At 39.9% G+C, this 18,698-nt stretch overlaps 1 protein-coding gene across 1 annotated transcript in view; it reads left to right on the plus strand.

The window, feature by feature from the left end:
• The window catches only part of dchs1a (dachsous cadherin-related 1a), a gene marked incomplete at its 5' end in the record, with an annotated part of 78,506 nt that extends 60,194 nt beyond the window's left edge, over nucleotides 1–18,312 (plus strand). The window contains 13 exons of the mRNA XM_079482310.1: nucleotides 46–203; nucleotides 3,973–4,822; nucleotides 7,574–7,813; nucleotides 9,252–9,377; nucleotides 9,531–9,740; nucleotides 10,241–11,107; nucleotides 11,206–11,319; nucleotides 11,692–11,903; nucleotides 12,149–12,300; nucleotides 12,470–12,600; nucleotides 12,840–13,126; nucleotides 13,595–13,733; nucleotides 13,886–18,312. Coding sequence (XP_079338436.1) covers nucleotides 46–203; nucleotides 3,973–4,822; nucleotides 7,574–7,813; nucleotides 9,252–9,377; nucleotides 9,531–9,740; nucleotides 10,241–11,107; nucleotides 11,206–11,319; nucleotides 11,692–11,903; nucleotides 12,149–12,300; nucleotides 12,470–12,600; nucleotides 12,840–13,126; nucleotides 13,595–13,733; nucleotides 13,886–16,494 — 6,095 coding nt within the window. The 3' untranslated portion in view covers nucleotides 16,495–18,312. The remainder of the gene's footprint in view (nucleotides 1–45; nucleotides 204–3,972; nucleotides 4,823–7,573; nucleotides 7,814–9,251; nucleotides 9,378–9,530; nucleotides 9,741–10,240; nucleotides 11,108–11,205; nucleotides 11,320–11,691; nucleotides 11,904–12,148; nucleotides 12,301–12,469; nucleotides 12,601–12,839; nucleotides 13,127–13,594; nucleotides 13,734–13,885) is intronic.
• Between the last annotated feature and the right edge of the window lie 386 nt (nucleotides 18,313–18,698).

An 18,698-nucleotide genomic window follows, 5' to 3' on the forward strand; every position in this document is an offset into this window, starting at 1 on the left:
TGTTTAATACTCTGTACTGTAGTAATACTCTGTACTGTGCTGTAGGTCCCAGAGCAGAACGTTTTTCTCTGAACCCTCACACCGGCGAGCTGCGGTCTGCCTCGCCACTGAACCACTCTGATAGACCCGAGTACAGCTTCACTATACTGGCTTCCGACCGAGGTTCACCTCCACAGAGCTCCAACACAGCACTGAGAATACAGGTCAGTCTCAAATCAGATTTTGCTGTTGTTCTTTAAAAGCCAAAGTGGAGCGATGACATTCGGATTGGTAGCTGTGACAAAACACATCTACAGATCTAAATGATACACATTTACTGCATTGGATGACAGATGAATTGCACAACTGAGGCACATTTAAGCAATAAAACCATAATTCCCTCTGGACTTTTATTCTTCTGCAAAATACTTTGAAAACTTTCCCAACAAGTTTCCTAACAATGCATGTTCTGCTTTGATTATCTGCGCCTATAAAATTGCAATAGAAAATTGTTGTGGCCACGTCGGCGCTTGCTTCATCGTAAGTAAAAATCTAACCCCTTACACCACATGAATCCACTCGTCACCTTTTCATAACGTGCAACATGATTTATTTCATACCATTATATGAACATTTGTACTTTTTAATTATTCTCCGGGGTAACGGTTCAGGTTTACATCTGGTCTCAGGTTAGGCATCATACAAAGGAAATATGGAATCAGCTAGCTGGCCTAATCAGGCTCGCATTCTTGCATTGCAAATTTCCATGGCCAACTCCTCTCTCCTAGTCCAATTCTTGTAACCATCCCTAAGCTATGCCGGGAAAGTACTCTCAGCTGGCTAATTTCAGATGCTCTAAATGTCTCAGCCTTCCTTTTTTTCCCTTTCACTGGAGTTTCCTTCCTCTAGCTGTTGTTGTCTGCAACATTTTAAGTGTGATTTTAAGGCGTAAAACATTTCTAGTAGGAGTGACTGTCTCCCTGCTGCGGTGCTCTATGTGCCAGCTGTGCTCCCTGCTATTTCGTGTCAAAGTCTAGGACTTGTAATACAGTTCAGTAGCCCTTTGAAGAACCGGAGGTTCTTGTGAAATACCCCAGTGATCAAATTAATATTTCTCAAATGAGTCAAATGGTGTGGAAACAGACACAACAGTAGTACATTTTAACGTACAAATGGATGGAAAACACATTTACGCCATCCAACTTTTTAAGATCGGCACGTATGCGCCAAGACAAATTATACAGATCTTAATTGACATCTTATTACCTTGAAAAGCTCAGACTTCTGCTTTCAGAAATCAGTGTTCAAACGTGCCGTGCGAACAGCAGTGATGTTTTTTGGCACACGCCTTGACATGTCATTTACCACTTAATGTGGGATTAATTACTACTTTATCCTATTATGTTTCATTAGAGGATTTTGTCTAAAAATCATTCCGTGACTGCCAATACACTAATGATTCTCGTGCGTAAGGATGATTTAACCATGGCATATTTATGGTTTATTCATGAGCACCTGTGCATACGGCACATTTGTATTTCCAAACCCTTTTCTGTAGGATTAAAGCAAAGGATATTGCATAAGGTACAGTGATACAATGATAGCGTTTTACGGAATAGTTCACCCAAAGATTTTAATTCTCATATTTTCCTCCCCCTCATGCCATCCCAGATGTGTATGACTTCTTTCTTCAGCTTAACACATATTTGGATATCCATCACCTATTGAACAATGTGCTGTACACTGTAAAAATTAAAGGTTCTTTGAGGAACCATTTGGGGTTCTTAACATTGCCACGCCGGCAGAACCCTCAAGGGAAACTCAAGGCACCGCTTCACGAAGGTTGGTTCTCTGAGGAACCCTCATGGCTTCTTGGGGATCCCTTTTATTAAAATGGTCTGGGACCATCTTGGGTGCTTCAAGGTACCATTTCACAGTTTATATTTGCTATTCACAACAGAAAGACTAACAACCAAATGCAAAGCAAACAGTTCATTGATAAACAACAAAAATTTACACCGAATAAATATTCACAGAATAGTCAATATTGTACATTACAATTTTAAATTCATGAAATCAAATTTATAATTAATATTGTGTTGGTGATATTGTTATAATTTACCAGTTTTTATCTTAACAAAAAAAAACACATTACCAAATAATTTGCCTTAACTTTAAATGTAAATACAGAAATATTTCTGGGTCCTTTGTACAAATGTTCATAAAAATAGTTCATCAAAAAAGTCTCTCATAGCAAAGCCTTTACCCGTTGTAAAGTTGAAATTTGCCAAAAAGAAAATCCTTGCAAGCAAGAAAAAAACAATGCTGTTCTCTCCATATGGGTTTCCTGCTATTACCAGCTGGTGTGAGGATCCATGTAAGCAAAGTCAAAATTATTTCTATAGTGTATTTCACAATTTTGTATTACTTAAGTAAAGGGGTCCCAAGCAGTACAAGGATGAGTATCAGGATGGGTTGGATTTGTGTCTGTTCGCCTTGGGTGTCCCTGGGAAAAAGACATGTTTGTCATTTAACTCTAATAATTAACTTAAATTAGTTAGCATCTCGGCTAGCTGTCTTACACAGCAAATAAACGGTTTACTTTAAACAGCCCAAAACGGCCACATTTATATAAATAGTGTATAGTTCGAATATTTCTAAGTTATTTCTAAGTTATTTATATATTTCCAATGGGACAGTCGAGAGGGTCCGTGTACCATCTGATCATTTGATTATTCCATACAATATAACAAATGGAAAAAGAAAAAAAGTCGATATTTAATTTTTCTGTATGCACAAAAATAATAAAACTGTTTTTATTCTTATTTCGGCTTGAAACGGGAAATCCAATCAATAAAATAAACCAAAACGAAATAATGACCCTAATCACTGTTTTTGTATTTTTGCGTAATTTCGCAGGGACTTCTGCAATTAATCCAAAGTGACATTCTTATCAATTTAGATCGTATCGTCCCATGACAAAATCATCATATGATTCTCGGATTGGATGACACCAGAAAACGCACAAGATCAAATTGTAGATTGTTAAGTAATGTGCTCTAATGTGCACTTGCTCAGATGTGCTTTGTTTCATTTTTTTCTCGATTAAAATGTTTTTCTTTTTGCTTAATAGTTAAGAAGACTTTATTCATACTAAGTTGTTTTATAAAAATAAGTGGATAATGATGGATGGATGTGATTTTAGGAGCATCACCGAGTTCTAAGCCATAATAAAATACCCTGATTTATAACGGCTGATTTCATTACATAAATATCAGTTGCCTAAATATCACTTTATTTTATGACACCTTGCTATGCATATGGAATAACCGTTTAATAAAACCAAATACACTGCATTTTATAACAGCTATATCCCTTATAACAGCCCTTAGCTGTTATAAGATGCACTGTAACCCACTGCTTCTTCGGGCTTAATGCTTTATTTTGGGGTAAACTATTTTAACTTTTTTTAACTGCATCTCTGTCTACTGATCTGAATCCCTCTCTTACACTTGAGCTCTCTCTCACACACGCTTACACACAGACTTTCATATCTATCAAAACACGTCTCACCTGTGAAGACCATCCATGTTTCCATATTAGTAGGTGTGATTCTCCTGCTTTGAAGTTGCTTTCAGTCGAATTCTTTTTTTTAAATGTAAAATATCTTTGCAAAATGTAAATGTTCTTACAGTTTCAATGTCTAATTATGTTTACTTTAATTTGGTGTTATTTTTTTGGCAGTCACAGTCCCATCATATAAACTGATTAATACTTGTAGGTTTGTTGTTTGAGCTTGTAAAGGCCGGAAATCGATTTGTATTTCATTCCGAGAGCAAAGACAACAGAAATGTGGGCTGCAGTATGTTCCTGTTTTGTTAGATTCCATTAGTCTTCGCAGTCTCTGTTAAGTTTCGTTGAAACTTTTATAGAAATTTGTTGTTTTAGCTTCTTAATATAATATCTAAATCACATTTGTGTCTTTTCTTAAAGGTTCTTAGCTCCAGTAAAGGATCGCCGTCTACTTACTCTCAGTCACTGACCTTGAAATCTGTGGAGGGTGCAAAACCCGGATCTATCATGGGTTCTGTAAGATCGCCTGATTCTCAAACCCTCCCTGAAGCAGGCCTGATCACATATACCGTGGTCGGGAGCACGGACCGTGACAGCACCTTTGTAGTCGACCGCCTGACCGGTGATGTTTACTTGGCATGTGAGCTTGACTTCGAAAAGGCTTCACGGTATACATTTCAGGTCGAGGTGGATGACTTCTCCATGCCTCTTCCTAAAAGTCATTTTGTTACATTGATAATTGACGTTCAAGACCGCAACGACCACGCGCCACAATTTACCGAAGACCCCATCACCATAGTCGTCCCTGAAAACACGGAACCTGGGTCTTCTGTCTACACCTTTCACGCCTTAGATAAAGACGGAAGTGGACCTAACAGCGAAATCCGCTACTCCATCCTGCACCAGCTGCCGAACATTCCAGACCTTCTGTTTTTGGATCCAGCAACAGGGGTGCTGTCTTTGGGGACGATGTTGGACCATGAGAGATCCACATCATTTCTTTTAGTGGTTCAAGCGACTGATTCAGCTCCCGATGCGAGTCAGCGGCGTCGAGGGACGGTCACAGCTCGCATCTTTGTCACCGATGTGAATGACAACAAGCCTGTTTTTATCTCAGCGTCTGTGGTGAGCGTGATGGAGGACCAACCAGTCGGCTTTGTCGTGGTCTATGTCATGGCTGTAGACGTGGACCAAGGTGAGAACGGACGGGTGTCGTACTGTATCCAGAGTGGTAACACGGGAGGAAAGTTCAGCCTGAATCCCGATACAGGTAAACCTGAATGACATACTGTATTACTCAATTTGTATTTTATTTAACCAAAATTCAGCTTTGCATTTAAAAAGCAACGTTTTGTTTCTCAATTTCTGTTTGCCCTTTTTCTGTGTTCCCAAGTCTCTCAGTCACACAAATGCCTTTTAGTTCTCCTAATCCTGAAAGCTGCCAGCTCAACATTTAGTCTCGCCCGCCCTGAGACTTCCAACGCTTTTCCATCATCTGTGTTTACTTGCCTATTCGTTTTCAAGACATAAAACAGGAATGCGAGACAGGACACACCGCTCAGCTGGTAGCTATTTACTGCATGTTCTGCCACTGACAGATAGCTCAGATTGTGTTTCTCTGTTCCAGTGTGCTTTTGTTGTGGATTGTGATGTGTGTGTCTGCCCTACGTTCGGCACCAAGGGCCAATAGGCTTTATAAAAGCATGGAACTCGATCAAACCTGTTGTTTAGCTTGGGTTTCAAAACCTCAGCAAACACTTCTGACCTTTTTTGATCTTTTCGTATAGATCATCGTTACCGTAAATTACTGCGGTTAGTGAATAATGGATTTTGCCTGTATGAAAAGGTGGGATTGCAAGCAAATGAATTCCAATTAACTATAGATTGTAATTTTTTTATAATTTTTTAAAATTAATCTTAAACACTTGCAGGTTTAACTAGGCGTACCGTTTTTATGAAGATTTAATTTTGATGAACCACATTTCATAATGCGGTCCATATAGAGTTAAATAAACACAACATGAAAACAGTTCTTTCTTTATTTTAAGTTGGGAATAGAAGTAAAAAGTCAGATTCAAATTCGGCAACCACTGTGAAAGATTCAGTGAATGATTCATTAAAGTGATATTTCCTTTCACATTTCTCAGCCTTAGGCCATCCTAGATGAAGGTGACATTGTTTTTATCAGATTTTTCTGAAACTGATCGTTGGTGATTCATAAAATAAAGTTTTTGGGTACTTTGAGAGTTACAAAAGTGAAAACAGGCCACCACAGAAATGCTTTACATTTACATTTAGTCATTTAGCAGACGCTTTTATCCAACGTAAAATAAACTGGGTTGGGCGCCTACAAAGGGTTGTTCCGTGTCTTACTTTTTTCACAAAGCTGTGTGATTTAGACGGTCAACCATAAGCTTCTGTGAAACAGTCTTTCTTCGCTGAGTTTAGTTAGTCACTGACTAATTCTTAGACGCTGTCATATTATCATGGCTATGTTTATGCAACGGTCCCTGGTTCTGAGCTTTAGTGACACGGGGCATCATTCACTTCCCTCCCCCTTGTTTATTTTTTCTTAGTATCCCTCAGTCTATATGTAAGCTAAATGTAAGCTAAAACTTTATCAAGTTATAAATTAATGTTTATTAAACAAAATAAATTTTTTCTTTTGCTTTGGTGACTTAAATTATGTTCGACACATTATTTCAGTAGTTGCCACTGTTGTCACGCAGTAAAAGGGTTCCTGAGATGTGCCCGGCCGAGCCGGGAGCCTGTCTATGTGTAGTTTGCCCTATGTGCGTTGTCCCTGTGTTAACGTGGGTGTTCTTCATTTACTCCTGTTTCCCCCACAGTCTCAAAACTCGCACACGAGGTATACCTAAACCAGCCTTAAGTGTGTCTCTGTGAATGTGTGTTTGTACAATGGACTGGTCATCTATACAGGGTGTACCCTGTGACCCAAGATGCTGGGATATATTCCAACCTTCCTTTTAACATCATCTTGATGACAGCTAAAATGTTAAAGCTGTTTGTTTCGATTTATCATATAAACCAATATCAGTCAACCTCTCTAGCCTGCATCCAATTGTGTGATAAATGTGGAGAAACATTTATCACTACGATGAAGCTCCACAAAAAGCAAACTACTCTGTACAAAACAAGCTCACTAACTCTGAAAGTGTAAAATAAATCCCTAATGTAGGAATCGTCTTCTGTTGTTATGTTTAGAAAAGAGAAGAAACATCTTCCTCCTGCTTTCTCCGTATGTTATCAGAGCATGACGGAGTCAAGTTGTCTGAAAATATTTGAGCTGGTAATTCTAACCAGATTAGGCCCTCAGAGGCATGTTAGCTCAGCGTTATGGCGATAGAAGAGAGAGAATAAGTTGAAACAGAACAAAAACACCCTCTAGTGTCTCGGTTCCCATCATGCCCATACAGCCTTGCTTTGATTCGCGGCGTCTGGTTTTTTAAAAACCATGAAATAGAGATCGGATCAATGAGAGAGCCGATCGCTTGTGGTGGGCTAACGTCAAGGGCGCTGGTATCCCCAAATTTGAGCGGGGCACGGCAGGCAGGGCTGTTGCGTGTCTAGAGTGCTTGTTTATTCCCTTTCGTTACGTTTGCTGTGGAAAAACTCATAAACTGCGGTCCAGATAGTTGAATTCTGTACAGTGGCTCAGACAGGCTTCAGGTACGGAGTGTTGTGCGAGGAAAATACTCTTCTTGCACGCACTGCATGACTTCCGTTTGTTTTTACACGGCAGAAAGGCGTCAACTCGCTGTGTGAATCATATGCGCGATCACAGCGTGTTGGAAGTCAGTCTTTGTTATGCGAGCGTGTCAATGAGGCTTTGGTTAAATGAAAGCGGTTTTGTTTTGGCTTCAGTCCTCAACAGTTTACATCATGGCTTCATTTATTGTGTAATTGTTTAAATGCAAAACAGCAAGCAAATGCTCACAAGGAATACAAGACATGCTGACAATTTTCATGTATCGTAACTCATCGCTTATTTTCTCTATAGGGGCTTTGACTGTTCTTAGGCCGATTGACCGTGAAGAACAAGACCTTTATAACCTGACCATTTTGGCAGAGGATCACGGTTCACAGCAGCTCTCCACCACGCAGCTACTGTCCATCCAGGTGATCGATGTGAACGATGAAGCTCCATACTTTGAGGAAAGTGAATATGAAGCTTTTGTTGCAGAGAATCTGCCTGCAGGAACCACAGTGCTAGTAGTTTCAGCTTCTGATATGGACCAAGGTAAAATATACAGCATTTCATATTCAGTATAACATCACCTGATACATTAACACATTTACTAAGGGCCACTTTAAATAAAATATATTTTTACACGCCATTTGTTTATTTAGGGTGTGCACTGACAGAGAAGGGATTATTTAAAATTTCACCTATAAAGCACCCAAAACTGAATTTACTTATCCTCATTACTTATTTACATTCCATACCTGTATTTATTACCCTTTTCTGAAGAACACAAACAAATATATTTTGAAGAATGTTGGTCCCCAACGGCATACGGCCCCTAATGATTTGCATTGTATTGGCACAAAACATGACATTTGAGACAATGAGACACTTCTCAAAATATTGTCCTTCGTGTTCCACAATTTTATTTTATTGCTGTTTAGATTTCAAATAAATGTTTGTGTTTTCATAATATATGTGTGTGGTGTGTATATTTATAGATATGCACACTTATATATCAGTAATATATATTTATGAATGTTGTAAATTATATTTAAATATAAATGTATATATATTTATGTAAATATGTGTTATAAAATGTATACACATGTGTGTGTGCATTTGTATGTACATATAATAACACACACACAGTATATTATTTTGTATATATACCTTTATTTCAGGATGAATCGATCTGACAGTTGAAACTAATTTGTTTATTATGAAGTTAAATTATGTCATGATAAAATTGTCATAGTTAAAGTCTTTTATCATGTTTGTGCTTTGTACTTTGTTTAAAGCTAATTTTGCCATTTTTGTACCACCTGCATCACCAAATATACCTAAAATGAATAACTTGACAAACCTTTACTTTCCCTTCATCTTAGCCCCAAATGTCATACAAGTTCAGATGTACTTGTTTGATATAACATACTGTATTCAAAGGCACATGTAGTCTTGAGAGAAAAGCTAATTTCCACCTTATGAGGTTTGTGGTGGTCTCCTCCAGCCCTTTAAAAGTGACACGAACGTTTGTTTACAGCTTACGTTACCCAAAAAACACAGCAGAGCCAAACCTATCACAAATTAAAGCGTGTGGTTTTAATTGGTGCCAGCCCGGGGGGTGGTGGAGGGGGTGCGCATTCTCCTGGTCTTACTCAGGGGCAAATAAAACAGAAGGATCTTAAACTTTCTCTCCATGAACAATTATCGAGGTAAACAGGTGACACTCTGCCAGATCGCTCGCCTTTTGCACGCGATCCGCCGTCTAAACACCAGGGGGAGGGGCTGATTGCTTAGATGGCAATATTAACTACAAACAAATAAAAACAGGGCGCGCCGTCTTGTTTACCCATGCCGTGAGAAAAGTCAATTGCGCAAACTGAACACAGTCTCTTACGTTTTTTGTAATTCTACAGATGTGGTCATTTGTAAGGCACGCTAGCATTCCTGTGCGGATCAATCCAGGCTTATTTGTTTTGTTCTTCCACAGGGACCAATGGTGTAGTTACGTACGATAGCATTGTGGGGGATGAATTCAGCATGCAACCCGTGACTGGAGTCATAACAACTACCAAACCTTTGGATAGGGAGGCCCAAGGAGTTTATGCCGTGACAGGTACTTCCACAAACAGAAACAGCTGCTGAGAATTTGTTTTCCGATAGCTGTCGGATATGTTTTTAAAGGCTAGAATAACAGTTGCCGCCAGTCTTGTGTCTCGGTCAGGCACATGTTTGGCCAGTCGATTTATAACCTCTTTCTCATAAACAGTTTATGTCAGAGATGGTGGTTCTCCGCCCAATTTCGCCAAGACCACAGTGCGTGTGACAGTGCTGGATGAGAATGACAACAGGCCTGTCTTTGGGAGGGTTTACTACAATCTGGAGGTGCCGGAGAACCAGGAACCGGTGACTCTCTTCACTATTAGAGCCACAGATCAAGACTCTGGAGACAGTGGGGTACTGCACTATAAAATTACTGGTGAGATTCATAATCCTGTTATATTATTAAAGGGACAGTTCATCCAAAAATTATTTACTCACCCTTGAGTTGTTAGAAATCTATATTAATTTATTTATTCTGATGAATACAGAGAAAGTTATATGGAAGAATGCTAATAACCAAACAGTTCCACCATTGACTACCAAAAGTGACCCAGAACTATTTGCTTTTCTACTTTCTTTAAAACATCGTCTTTTGTGTTCAACAAAACAAAGTAATGTATAAAGCATTTTATCCTACTATGGTAGTCAATGGTGGCCAAGAACAAAGATCTCAACAATGATGTTGAGATGAGATGTTCAGCCAAATGAATAAATGTAAATGTTGACCCAAGTTTTGAAATATTCTTTCTTATTTCATGTGTATTCACCTGTATTACGTTCTTAACTTCCCAAAGTGTGTAAATTTTACATTTTAAATTGTAAAATTGTGTAAACAACGTAATGTTTTTCATGAATTTATTTATTTCTTGGTCACAGATGGAGACTACCTTGGTGATTTCCACTTGGACAAGAAATCAGGTGTGCTGTCCACTTCCAGGCCTTTGGACCGAGAATCCAAATCCAGATACATCCTCACTGTGGAGGGACAAGATCAAGGAATACCATCCCTCGCAAGCACTGTCACATTGGATATCAATGTGTTGGACTTAAATGACAATAGTCCAATGTTCCCTAGCAACAGCTACTCTGTTGAAATATCAGAAGATGCCCCAGAAGGTTCTCTGGTTCTGCAGGTATCTGCCTCTGATCCAGATGAGGGTTCAAACAGCCAGCTGGTGTACTTCCTGAGCCAGGAATCCAGAGGTATGTTCACTGTGGACCAACATACAGGTCGCATTAGTACAGCAGCAGTTCTCGACAGAGAAAAAGTCTCCTCATACAGCTTCAAAGTCTACGCCATGGACTCCTCTGCCGCCAATCCCCATAACACCTCGGCTCAGGTGACCGTCCATGTCTTGGATGTAAATGACAACGCCCCGTTCTTCATCACGGATCCATTGATCATCAATGTCTCCAGCAGTGGTATCTCCAATCATAAAGTTCTGGCCACTATGAGAGCCGAGGATAAGGACTTTGGTGCAAATGGTTCAGTGTTTTATCGGTTTGCAAACCCAGTCAAAGGCTTCACTATAAACTCCTTGACGGGAGACATACAAGCAACAGAGAAGCTTCACGGACTAACCCAAAGTCAAAGGACTCTCATTGTGGAAGCTATGGATCAGGGAAACCCACCCCGATCGTCTCTGGGAGTTGTAGTTGTGTATATCAGAGAACAGAGTTATCAAGGCATTCGCTTCTCTCGTCACACTAGGGACGTCAGCCTTCAGGAGAATACAGCCAAAGGTGAGCTGTCAATCAAATCCATGAATATCACATGGCTTTCAAAAAAAGTTCATTTCCAGATGATATTGGATAGATGATCAAATTTGTGTCTTTTATAGGTACAACTGTCATTCAAATAAAGGCTCATTATCTTGATGGTTCTAGCGGTGGCATTAACTACAGCATTTTTAGCGGCAACAAGCAACAGTCCTTCAGCATCAGTCCTTATACAGGTATGATGAGGCTTAAAGAGATAGTTTACCTAAAAATAAGAAATCTGCTCATTTATTCACCCTCATGATTTTTAAAACTTGCAATGCTTGCTTTCTTCTGTGAAACAAAAGAAGATGTTTTGAGAAATGTCTCCGTGGTTTTGTGGCTGTACAATGGAAGTCATTGGGGGCCAAAGAAATTTTTCAAAATATCTTATTTTGTGTTCTCCAGAAGAAAGTCCTACAAGTTTGGAATAACATGACTGTGATTAAACAATGAAATACTTTTTTGTTTGCGGTTGAACTATGCCTTTTTCGCTAGGTATAGAAAACAGTTTGTTTTGATAATCTTTCTTAGGAGAGAACAATAATAAATTGTACTCGTCTTCTCAGGTGAGATTTGGGTTGAGAGCTCCCAGGGTCTGGATTTTGAGGAGAACCCTCGACTCCGCCTGGTTGTCAAGGCTGAAACTGCGTCTTCCAGCTCCTTCATGGCTGTCAACCTTCTCCTGCAGGATGTCAACGACAACCTGCCACGCTTTCAACTTCACAACTACTTTGCTTATGTTCATGAAGCCCAGGGCTACGATCACCCTATAATTCAGGTGAAGTAATCACTTCTTTTGTTTTCACAAGATCAGAGGACTTTTGCATATTTTTGTTGCAAGTCCGCTCATGTATTTATCGTTCAGGATGAGAATATAGGGTTTTCCTACATAGCCACAACCAACTCGTTCCTAAAAATTTTGCGCTCCAAGCCTAACATTGCTCAGAGGTTCAGGTTACGTTTAAGCAGCTGTTGCAAATCTACCTATATTTTCATTGGCAATTTCGCTGGTCATTTGCTCAGGTGCTGGCTGATGACCTGGACCAAGGTCAGAACGGGCAATTGACCTACTCCATAAGGTCATCATCCATGAGCAGCCTCTTCAAGATCGACCCTGTCACAGGAAGCATATCCACCGCTGCTATCATGGATAGAGAGATTTGGACACATACAAAGTACTTGCTTACATTTGTTTGCAAAACTTAAACACACAAGCTGAGTTTAGTGAATGAATTGAAGTTTATAATAAACTTTATTTGCATGAAAAGGAAAACAATTTTTTGGTACTTTTGTACTGAAGTGCCAGATGCAAAGCTGTTTAGTGACTCAACTTTTTTTCTTTAGCTTAGTTATTATGGCAACGGACAGAGGCACTCCTCGGTTAGCAGGATCAGCCACTCTCACTGTGATGATTATGGACTTGAATGACAATAGTCCCACCATCCCTGTTCCACGTGAAGTCCGAGTACCTGAGAGTAAGTTGTCTGCTGTGTGAACCCAATATCACTGCTGTAATCAATAAGCTAAATGTCCTACTTTTTGATGAGGCACACGGCACAAAAAGATTTATTCAATTACTAGCCGTTTTTCTCTCCAAAGTCCTAAATGGTTGTTTCCTGTCACTGACGATTTAGAACAGGGCATATAATAATAAACTAATAATTTGAAAGAATTAGCGATATTTAACACAGGATTCTCATGTTTTTACCTATAGATACTTTGATTGGAACTGTGATCACCCAGGTCACAGGGAATGATGTGGATTCTGGGCCTGCTCTTTCCTATACCCTTCTGCTGGATTCTGACTCTCGGGGGAGGTTTGGAATACACCGATATGGAGGTGGAGTGTCCTTGACCGCCCATCTGGACTTTGAAGAGAGAACATGGTACACATTGACCGTCACCTCCTCAGACTCCAGGCAACAGAGTCAAGCAAATCTGACCGTGCTTGTGGAGGATGTTAATGATAACGCTCCAGTCTTCTCTCAGGACCTTTATGAGGTATCAAACATTTGAAGTTGAAGTAATGCATTTGGTTTTTAAGAAACAAATTAAATATTACATTAACCTCATAAGCTCTTGTGCATACAGTATTATACAGTAGAAGATATTTTAAAGAATGTTGGTAGCCAAATAACAGTGTTACCCATTCAATTCTATTGTATGGACACAAAACCAATGCAAGTAATTGGGTACAGTCGTTGTTTGGTTACCAACATTCCTTAAAATATCTGCTTTTGTGTTCTGCTGGAGGAAGAAAGTCACACAGGTTTGAAATGACAAGAGGGTAAATGATGACTATCCCTTTAATACTGTTGTGACACTGAAATGAATGTGTTTTATTATTTAAATGTAACTGTGCACATTTTAACCTATCACATTACATGTTAATCACATGTGAAATATTACTGAACATAAATGAAAAAAATAAGTCTATTGCTCAAACACTCCGTTTTTTGTCATTGGCAGGTCACACTAGCAGAACACTCGCCAGAAGAAAGCTCAGTTATCACAGTAACTGCCACGGATAAGGACTCTGGAGAGAACGGAAGGATAACATACAGGGTTGTGTCAACAAAGGACATGTTCCACATCGACCCAAACAATGGTAAGTTGACCTTGTATTTCTTTTCTTATACGTCGTCATCGAAATCAATGTTTTATCATTCTTTGTAAGAAACTGTTGCTGATGAAGATGTGTTTTAAAGCATATCAAGAACGTCGTGTTTGCTGCATCTAAAGTGTAATTTCTCTACATAGGCACTCTGTTCATCAAGCAGAAGGTTGAGCTTGACCCACAGCGCCCTTCCATTTTGGTGGTGGTTGAAGCCAGAGATTGTGGAACACCTCCACTAACCTCCCAAACCACAGTTCAGGTGCATATATCCGATATCAATGACAATGACCCTGTCTTCCTCCAGACCGAGTACAGAGCCTTTATTTCAGAAGATGAAGTTCCTGGTTCAACCATTTTAACATTGGAAGCGGTGGATATGGATTTATTTAGGGACAACTGTGGCTTTGATTTTGCCATCGCTAGTGGAAACATCGGCAATGCCTTTCAAATAGAGAGCAGTGTTCGCTTCCTCGAAGGCCATGGATTTCAGACAGTCGGAATGCTGATCTTGGTTGATAAGCTTGACTTTGAGACTGTTAATAGCTACAATCTCACTATAGTGGTCTCGGATCGTGGCATCCCACAGCGAAGCTCCAGTGTTCCTGTGCTGATCACTGTAACGGACACCAATGATAACCCGCCTGCCTTCAACAAGGTGGAATACAACGTGGTCATCAACGAAGGGGCGGAAAAAGGAACAGAGATACTACAGCTTTCTGCTCTAGATCCAGACTCAACACCTTATGGAGAAGTTCAGTATTCAATCAGCTCCGGAGACGAGTCTGAGCTCTTTTCTGTAGATCGGTGGAACGGGTCGCTTCGTCTGAGAAGATCCCTGGATGGTGACCAAGAGTCCTCTCATTTGCTCGTCATTCAAGCCTCAAATGGTGTAGGTCACTTTGCACTTGCTCCTGTAACTGTGGAGGTCAAGGACATCAATAACAATCGGCCTTACTTCCCTCTTAAAACACTCACAGCAAGCATTCGTGAAAACCAGCCCCAGAATGCTCTGGTCACCACACTGCACGCCATCGATCATGACAAAGGAGTATATGGAGAGCTAAAGTATTTTTTGACAAATAAAGACCTCAATAATGATAATTTGTGCAGTGGGAAAGATGTTTTCCTAGTCAACCGAACCTCCGGAGAGGTGCGAACCTGCTTCCCTTTGGACTTTGAAAAGGTCAACACTTCCAGTTTTATTGCTCTGGCAATGGATAACGGCAATTTCTCAGCCACAGTCACAGTTCAGGTATTTGTGACTGGTGAAGATGAGTTTGAACCTGTTTTCACCCACTCGGACTTCCCCTTCCGAGTACACGAGGGTGCCAAGAAAGGACAAAGCGTTGGACAGGTGCATGCTAAAGATGAGGACGGCGGAGTTGATGGCATTGTTCTTTACACTCTCGCAAACACTTCACCTTACTTCGACGTCAACATATCTACTGGAGTGATATCACTAAAGATGGATGCCTACCAACGACATGTAAGCCGGACCAAAAGAGAAACACGTCAGATGACATTGGATGTTATTGCCCACAGTCCCCTAGAAAACTCACGGAAAGCTTTGGCCCAGATCACAATCGATGTCACTCATACGTCCTTTGGCCTATCCACAGACATGAATGTAGTGCTTGCCAGTGCCATTGCAGCTTCTCTTGTGGCCATTGTGGTGTTGATCATCATTGTTGTGGTGATATTCCTTTTGAGATCCCAAAGGTACAAAGAACAAGAGTCGTGCACTAGAATAGTCACCCATGGTACTGTTCTCGAGAGTATTGAAGACTCAAAAGTTCCAGGCGGCGATAAACTCTACCATCAGACCCTTCCCGGGTATGCAACTGAACAATCTGGGAACGGAGGGGGTGCTTACACGCGAGGCGGGTCGCTTGATCCATCCCACTCCAGTGGACGTGGTTCCGCTGAAGCAGAAGCTGCAGAGGATGATGAGATCCGGATGATTAATGAGTATCCAAGAGTTTCCAGCATCTCCTCGTCCATGCAGGAACACATAGCTGCCCGTGGACCGGACTCGGGGATTCAGCAAGATGCTGACCAGCTCTCGGATATTTCTGGTGAGCCGAGCATGGACACCAACCAGTGGTTTAAAGGGAAGAAGTTGGGAAGTTTAAGTGGGACGCTATTAGCAAGCCAGCTGCCAGCTTACCGGGATGAGGGAGGCGGATATCTCGGGGTTGGGCGAGGTCTTAGCATCTCACATCCAAAAGATTATGCTTTCCCTGAGGATGGCAAGCCTGCGGTTGATGGTTCTCTTACAGCAATCGTTGCTAGCGATGAAGAACTGAGGGGAAGTTACAACTGGGACTATCTTCTTGACTGGTGCCCTCAGTTTCAGCCTCTGGCTAATGTTTTTACAGAAATCGCACGGTTAAAAGATGAAAATGCACCAACCAACCATCTGCGGCCTTTTCATCCTAAATCAAAGTCTAGAATAGACCCCCCTCCACTTATCACCTCTGTAGCTCATCCAGGGGCCAAAACTGTTATGCCAAAACCTGCTGTCGGACGAACATTTCCCCATTTGTCCTTATTGCGACGGTCTCCAATTGACCATGACGGTTCGGTTACCTCAATAGCCATGTCTCCAAGTTTCTCTCCTTCTCTATCACCACTTTCAGCCCATTCCCCAGCCATCTCTACTTTTGGGGTCACACAGGGACACACAACCTCCGGTATTAATACAACTGAGCACTCGATAGATCATAATGAGGAGGCAGAATTGAGAATATAACCCTGTCAAAGGTGAGCTCACCACCTGACTCAGGTACTGAAAATGCCTCAGCCGTAGTCCTGAATCTCATGTTGTAAGTAATGTTGCCCCACTGGCTGGCCAGAGGTTTCAGAATGTGGTGCTTTTCACCGTTAGTTAAAACTTACTGACTTCTGAACAATGGCTATTGTATAATGCTGTTCTAGCCATCATGAAGATGAACTGACGTTTCTTCAGCCCAGCATTTGCACATTTTAAAGGACGGTTATTGTTTTTTAAAAGAAAACCTTTTTGTGTTATATATTTTTGTACCGATGATTTTTGTTTCAAGTGACATGTGTCAGACGGTTGCTATAACCTGTGTTTTTATTGACATACATTTATATTTGTATATAAGTGGTCGTAATTGTAAAATGTTGGGGAGCTTGTTTTAGTTTATTAACAGGTGCCATTCTAATATGTTAGAAGTGCAGTGTTAAGCTCTTTAATTAGGAATATGTTTAAGTGTCAGTATTTATATAAAAAACTGCAACGTGTCAATACAGTACAAAGACTTTGGAAGATGCTATAGATGCTAAAGGTGTCAGTTATTTCTACAGTACATGCTGCTCCCCTCTTTCCTCAGCTTAATGGGGAAATAAATGAAGCTCATGATACAAAATGTACATTCTGTTGGAAAATTTTAATTTGTAAATTCAGTTTTTGCCTTTTCAAGAATTTTAAATGCCAGTACCAAGTTATTTGTTTGAATGTTCAATTGTACATTTAGAAAGCTTTTTTTGTGTTACTCATGTTAAACAACTGTAGCTTTACAGTATTAGACAATTCAAGAAAATAATATAATATTTCTAAAAAAATTTGAATGGCAGCTCTTAACTGCACCTTGAGCTGATATTTACAAACATTGTAAAGTAACTGGAAGTAATAGCTTTTACTCAATTTTTTCTTCTTAAAAAAACTAAATCTGAAATATTCTCAAAGCCATTCTCATAAACTCTAGATAATAATTTGATAATTTTGGATTTCTTCGTTTAAGCTAAACAGATTTCTTGTCATATTGTTTAAATATAAAATCCAATAACTTGCGCAGAAACAAACTCACACTCCCCAGCTCAAGGTACTGATATCTATACATACATTTTTCATTGTAGCATCTCCTTAAAAAATGAACTGTGGTTGAATAATTGATTTTGCTGACTGTACCACAAAATGTTGGATTGTTGGATTAGCAACATTGCTAAAAAAGGTTAGCAAACCTGTGTTTGTTGAAAAGCACTGGTACATAATTAGATTTCAGTTGGTTTTGGTTATTTTACATACATAGTTTCCATTAAAGTTGCGTTCAGATTTTAAAATGGTAACATTAGAATTTTAAGAGAAATCTTCCTGGCAAGATTAATAGGTAGAATTTTACTGTAAATGATTGTGAAACCTAATTTTCCTAAATTATTACCAGAAAATGTTGGACCATTGTAAATTTTGTTAGTTTTTCTGCTTTTTCATGTAGTATATTCTGGTTTTCATAACAAAAGTTATAAAAAAATCCACAGTGCCTATTACAGAAAACTCTTATTCTTAATTAGAACATTTCAGTATTACAGATCATTGCGTGTCATGTTTTTGTGAGGTGAGCCTGATTTCCAGGGGTATGTCTATCCCTCCTCTTGTTTCTTATATGGCAGTTATTATTTTTGTTATGTACAAATACAACTCCTCAGTCATATTAACTGTGAAAAATGATTTCATGCTGCCTCGAAGGAACATAATGTTCACTCGTTCACAGTGTTTAAAAAAGTTTCTCATGTTTGTCACTGTTCATGAATAAAATCTGTTTACATTATTTTGAAAAGGAAACTGTTGTCCATACATTGGCCATAAGATTTGTTGTACTTTTATAACATGTGGTCCAAAGACTATAAGGTTACTCACGTAGCCCCGGTTCCCTGAGATAATGAAAACGAGCATTGCTTTAAGCGAAACGCCATGGGAAAACTCATGTTTTATCAGATACTGAAGCTTATCAGTAAACGTCTATGAAAATCACAGACCAAGGGCATTTGGGCACGCCATTTTTGGTGGCATCGCTCACCAATATGAGTCCGGGACGAACGCCATTCAGTACCATATTCGACTGAAGTGCGATGTAAAGACTCTGAGCTGCGTGGCACTATAGCACGGCATGCTATGCAATGCTCATTTCCATTCTCTCAGGGAACCGGTTTATG

The sequence above is a fragment of the Barbatula barbatula genome (genome assembly GCF_947034865.1).
Source record: "Barbatula barbatula genome assembly, chromosome: 19".
In the NCBI taxonomy this organism is placed as follows: Eukaryota; Metazoa; Chordata; class Actinopteri; order Cypriniformes; family Nemacheilidae; genus Barbatula; species Barbatula barbatula.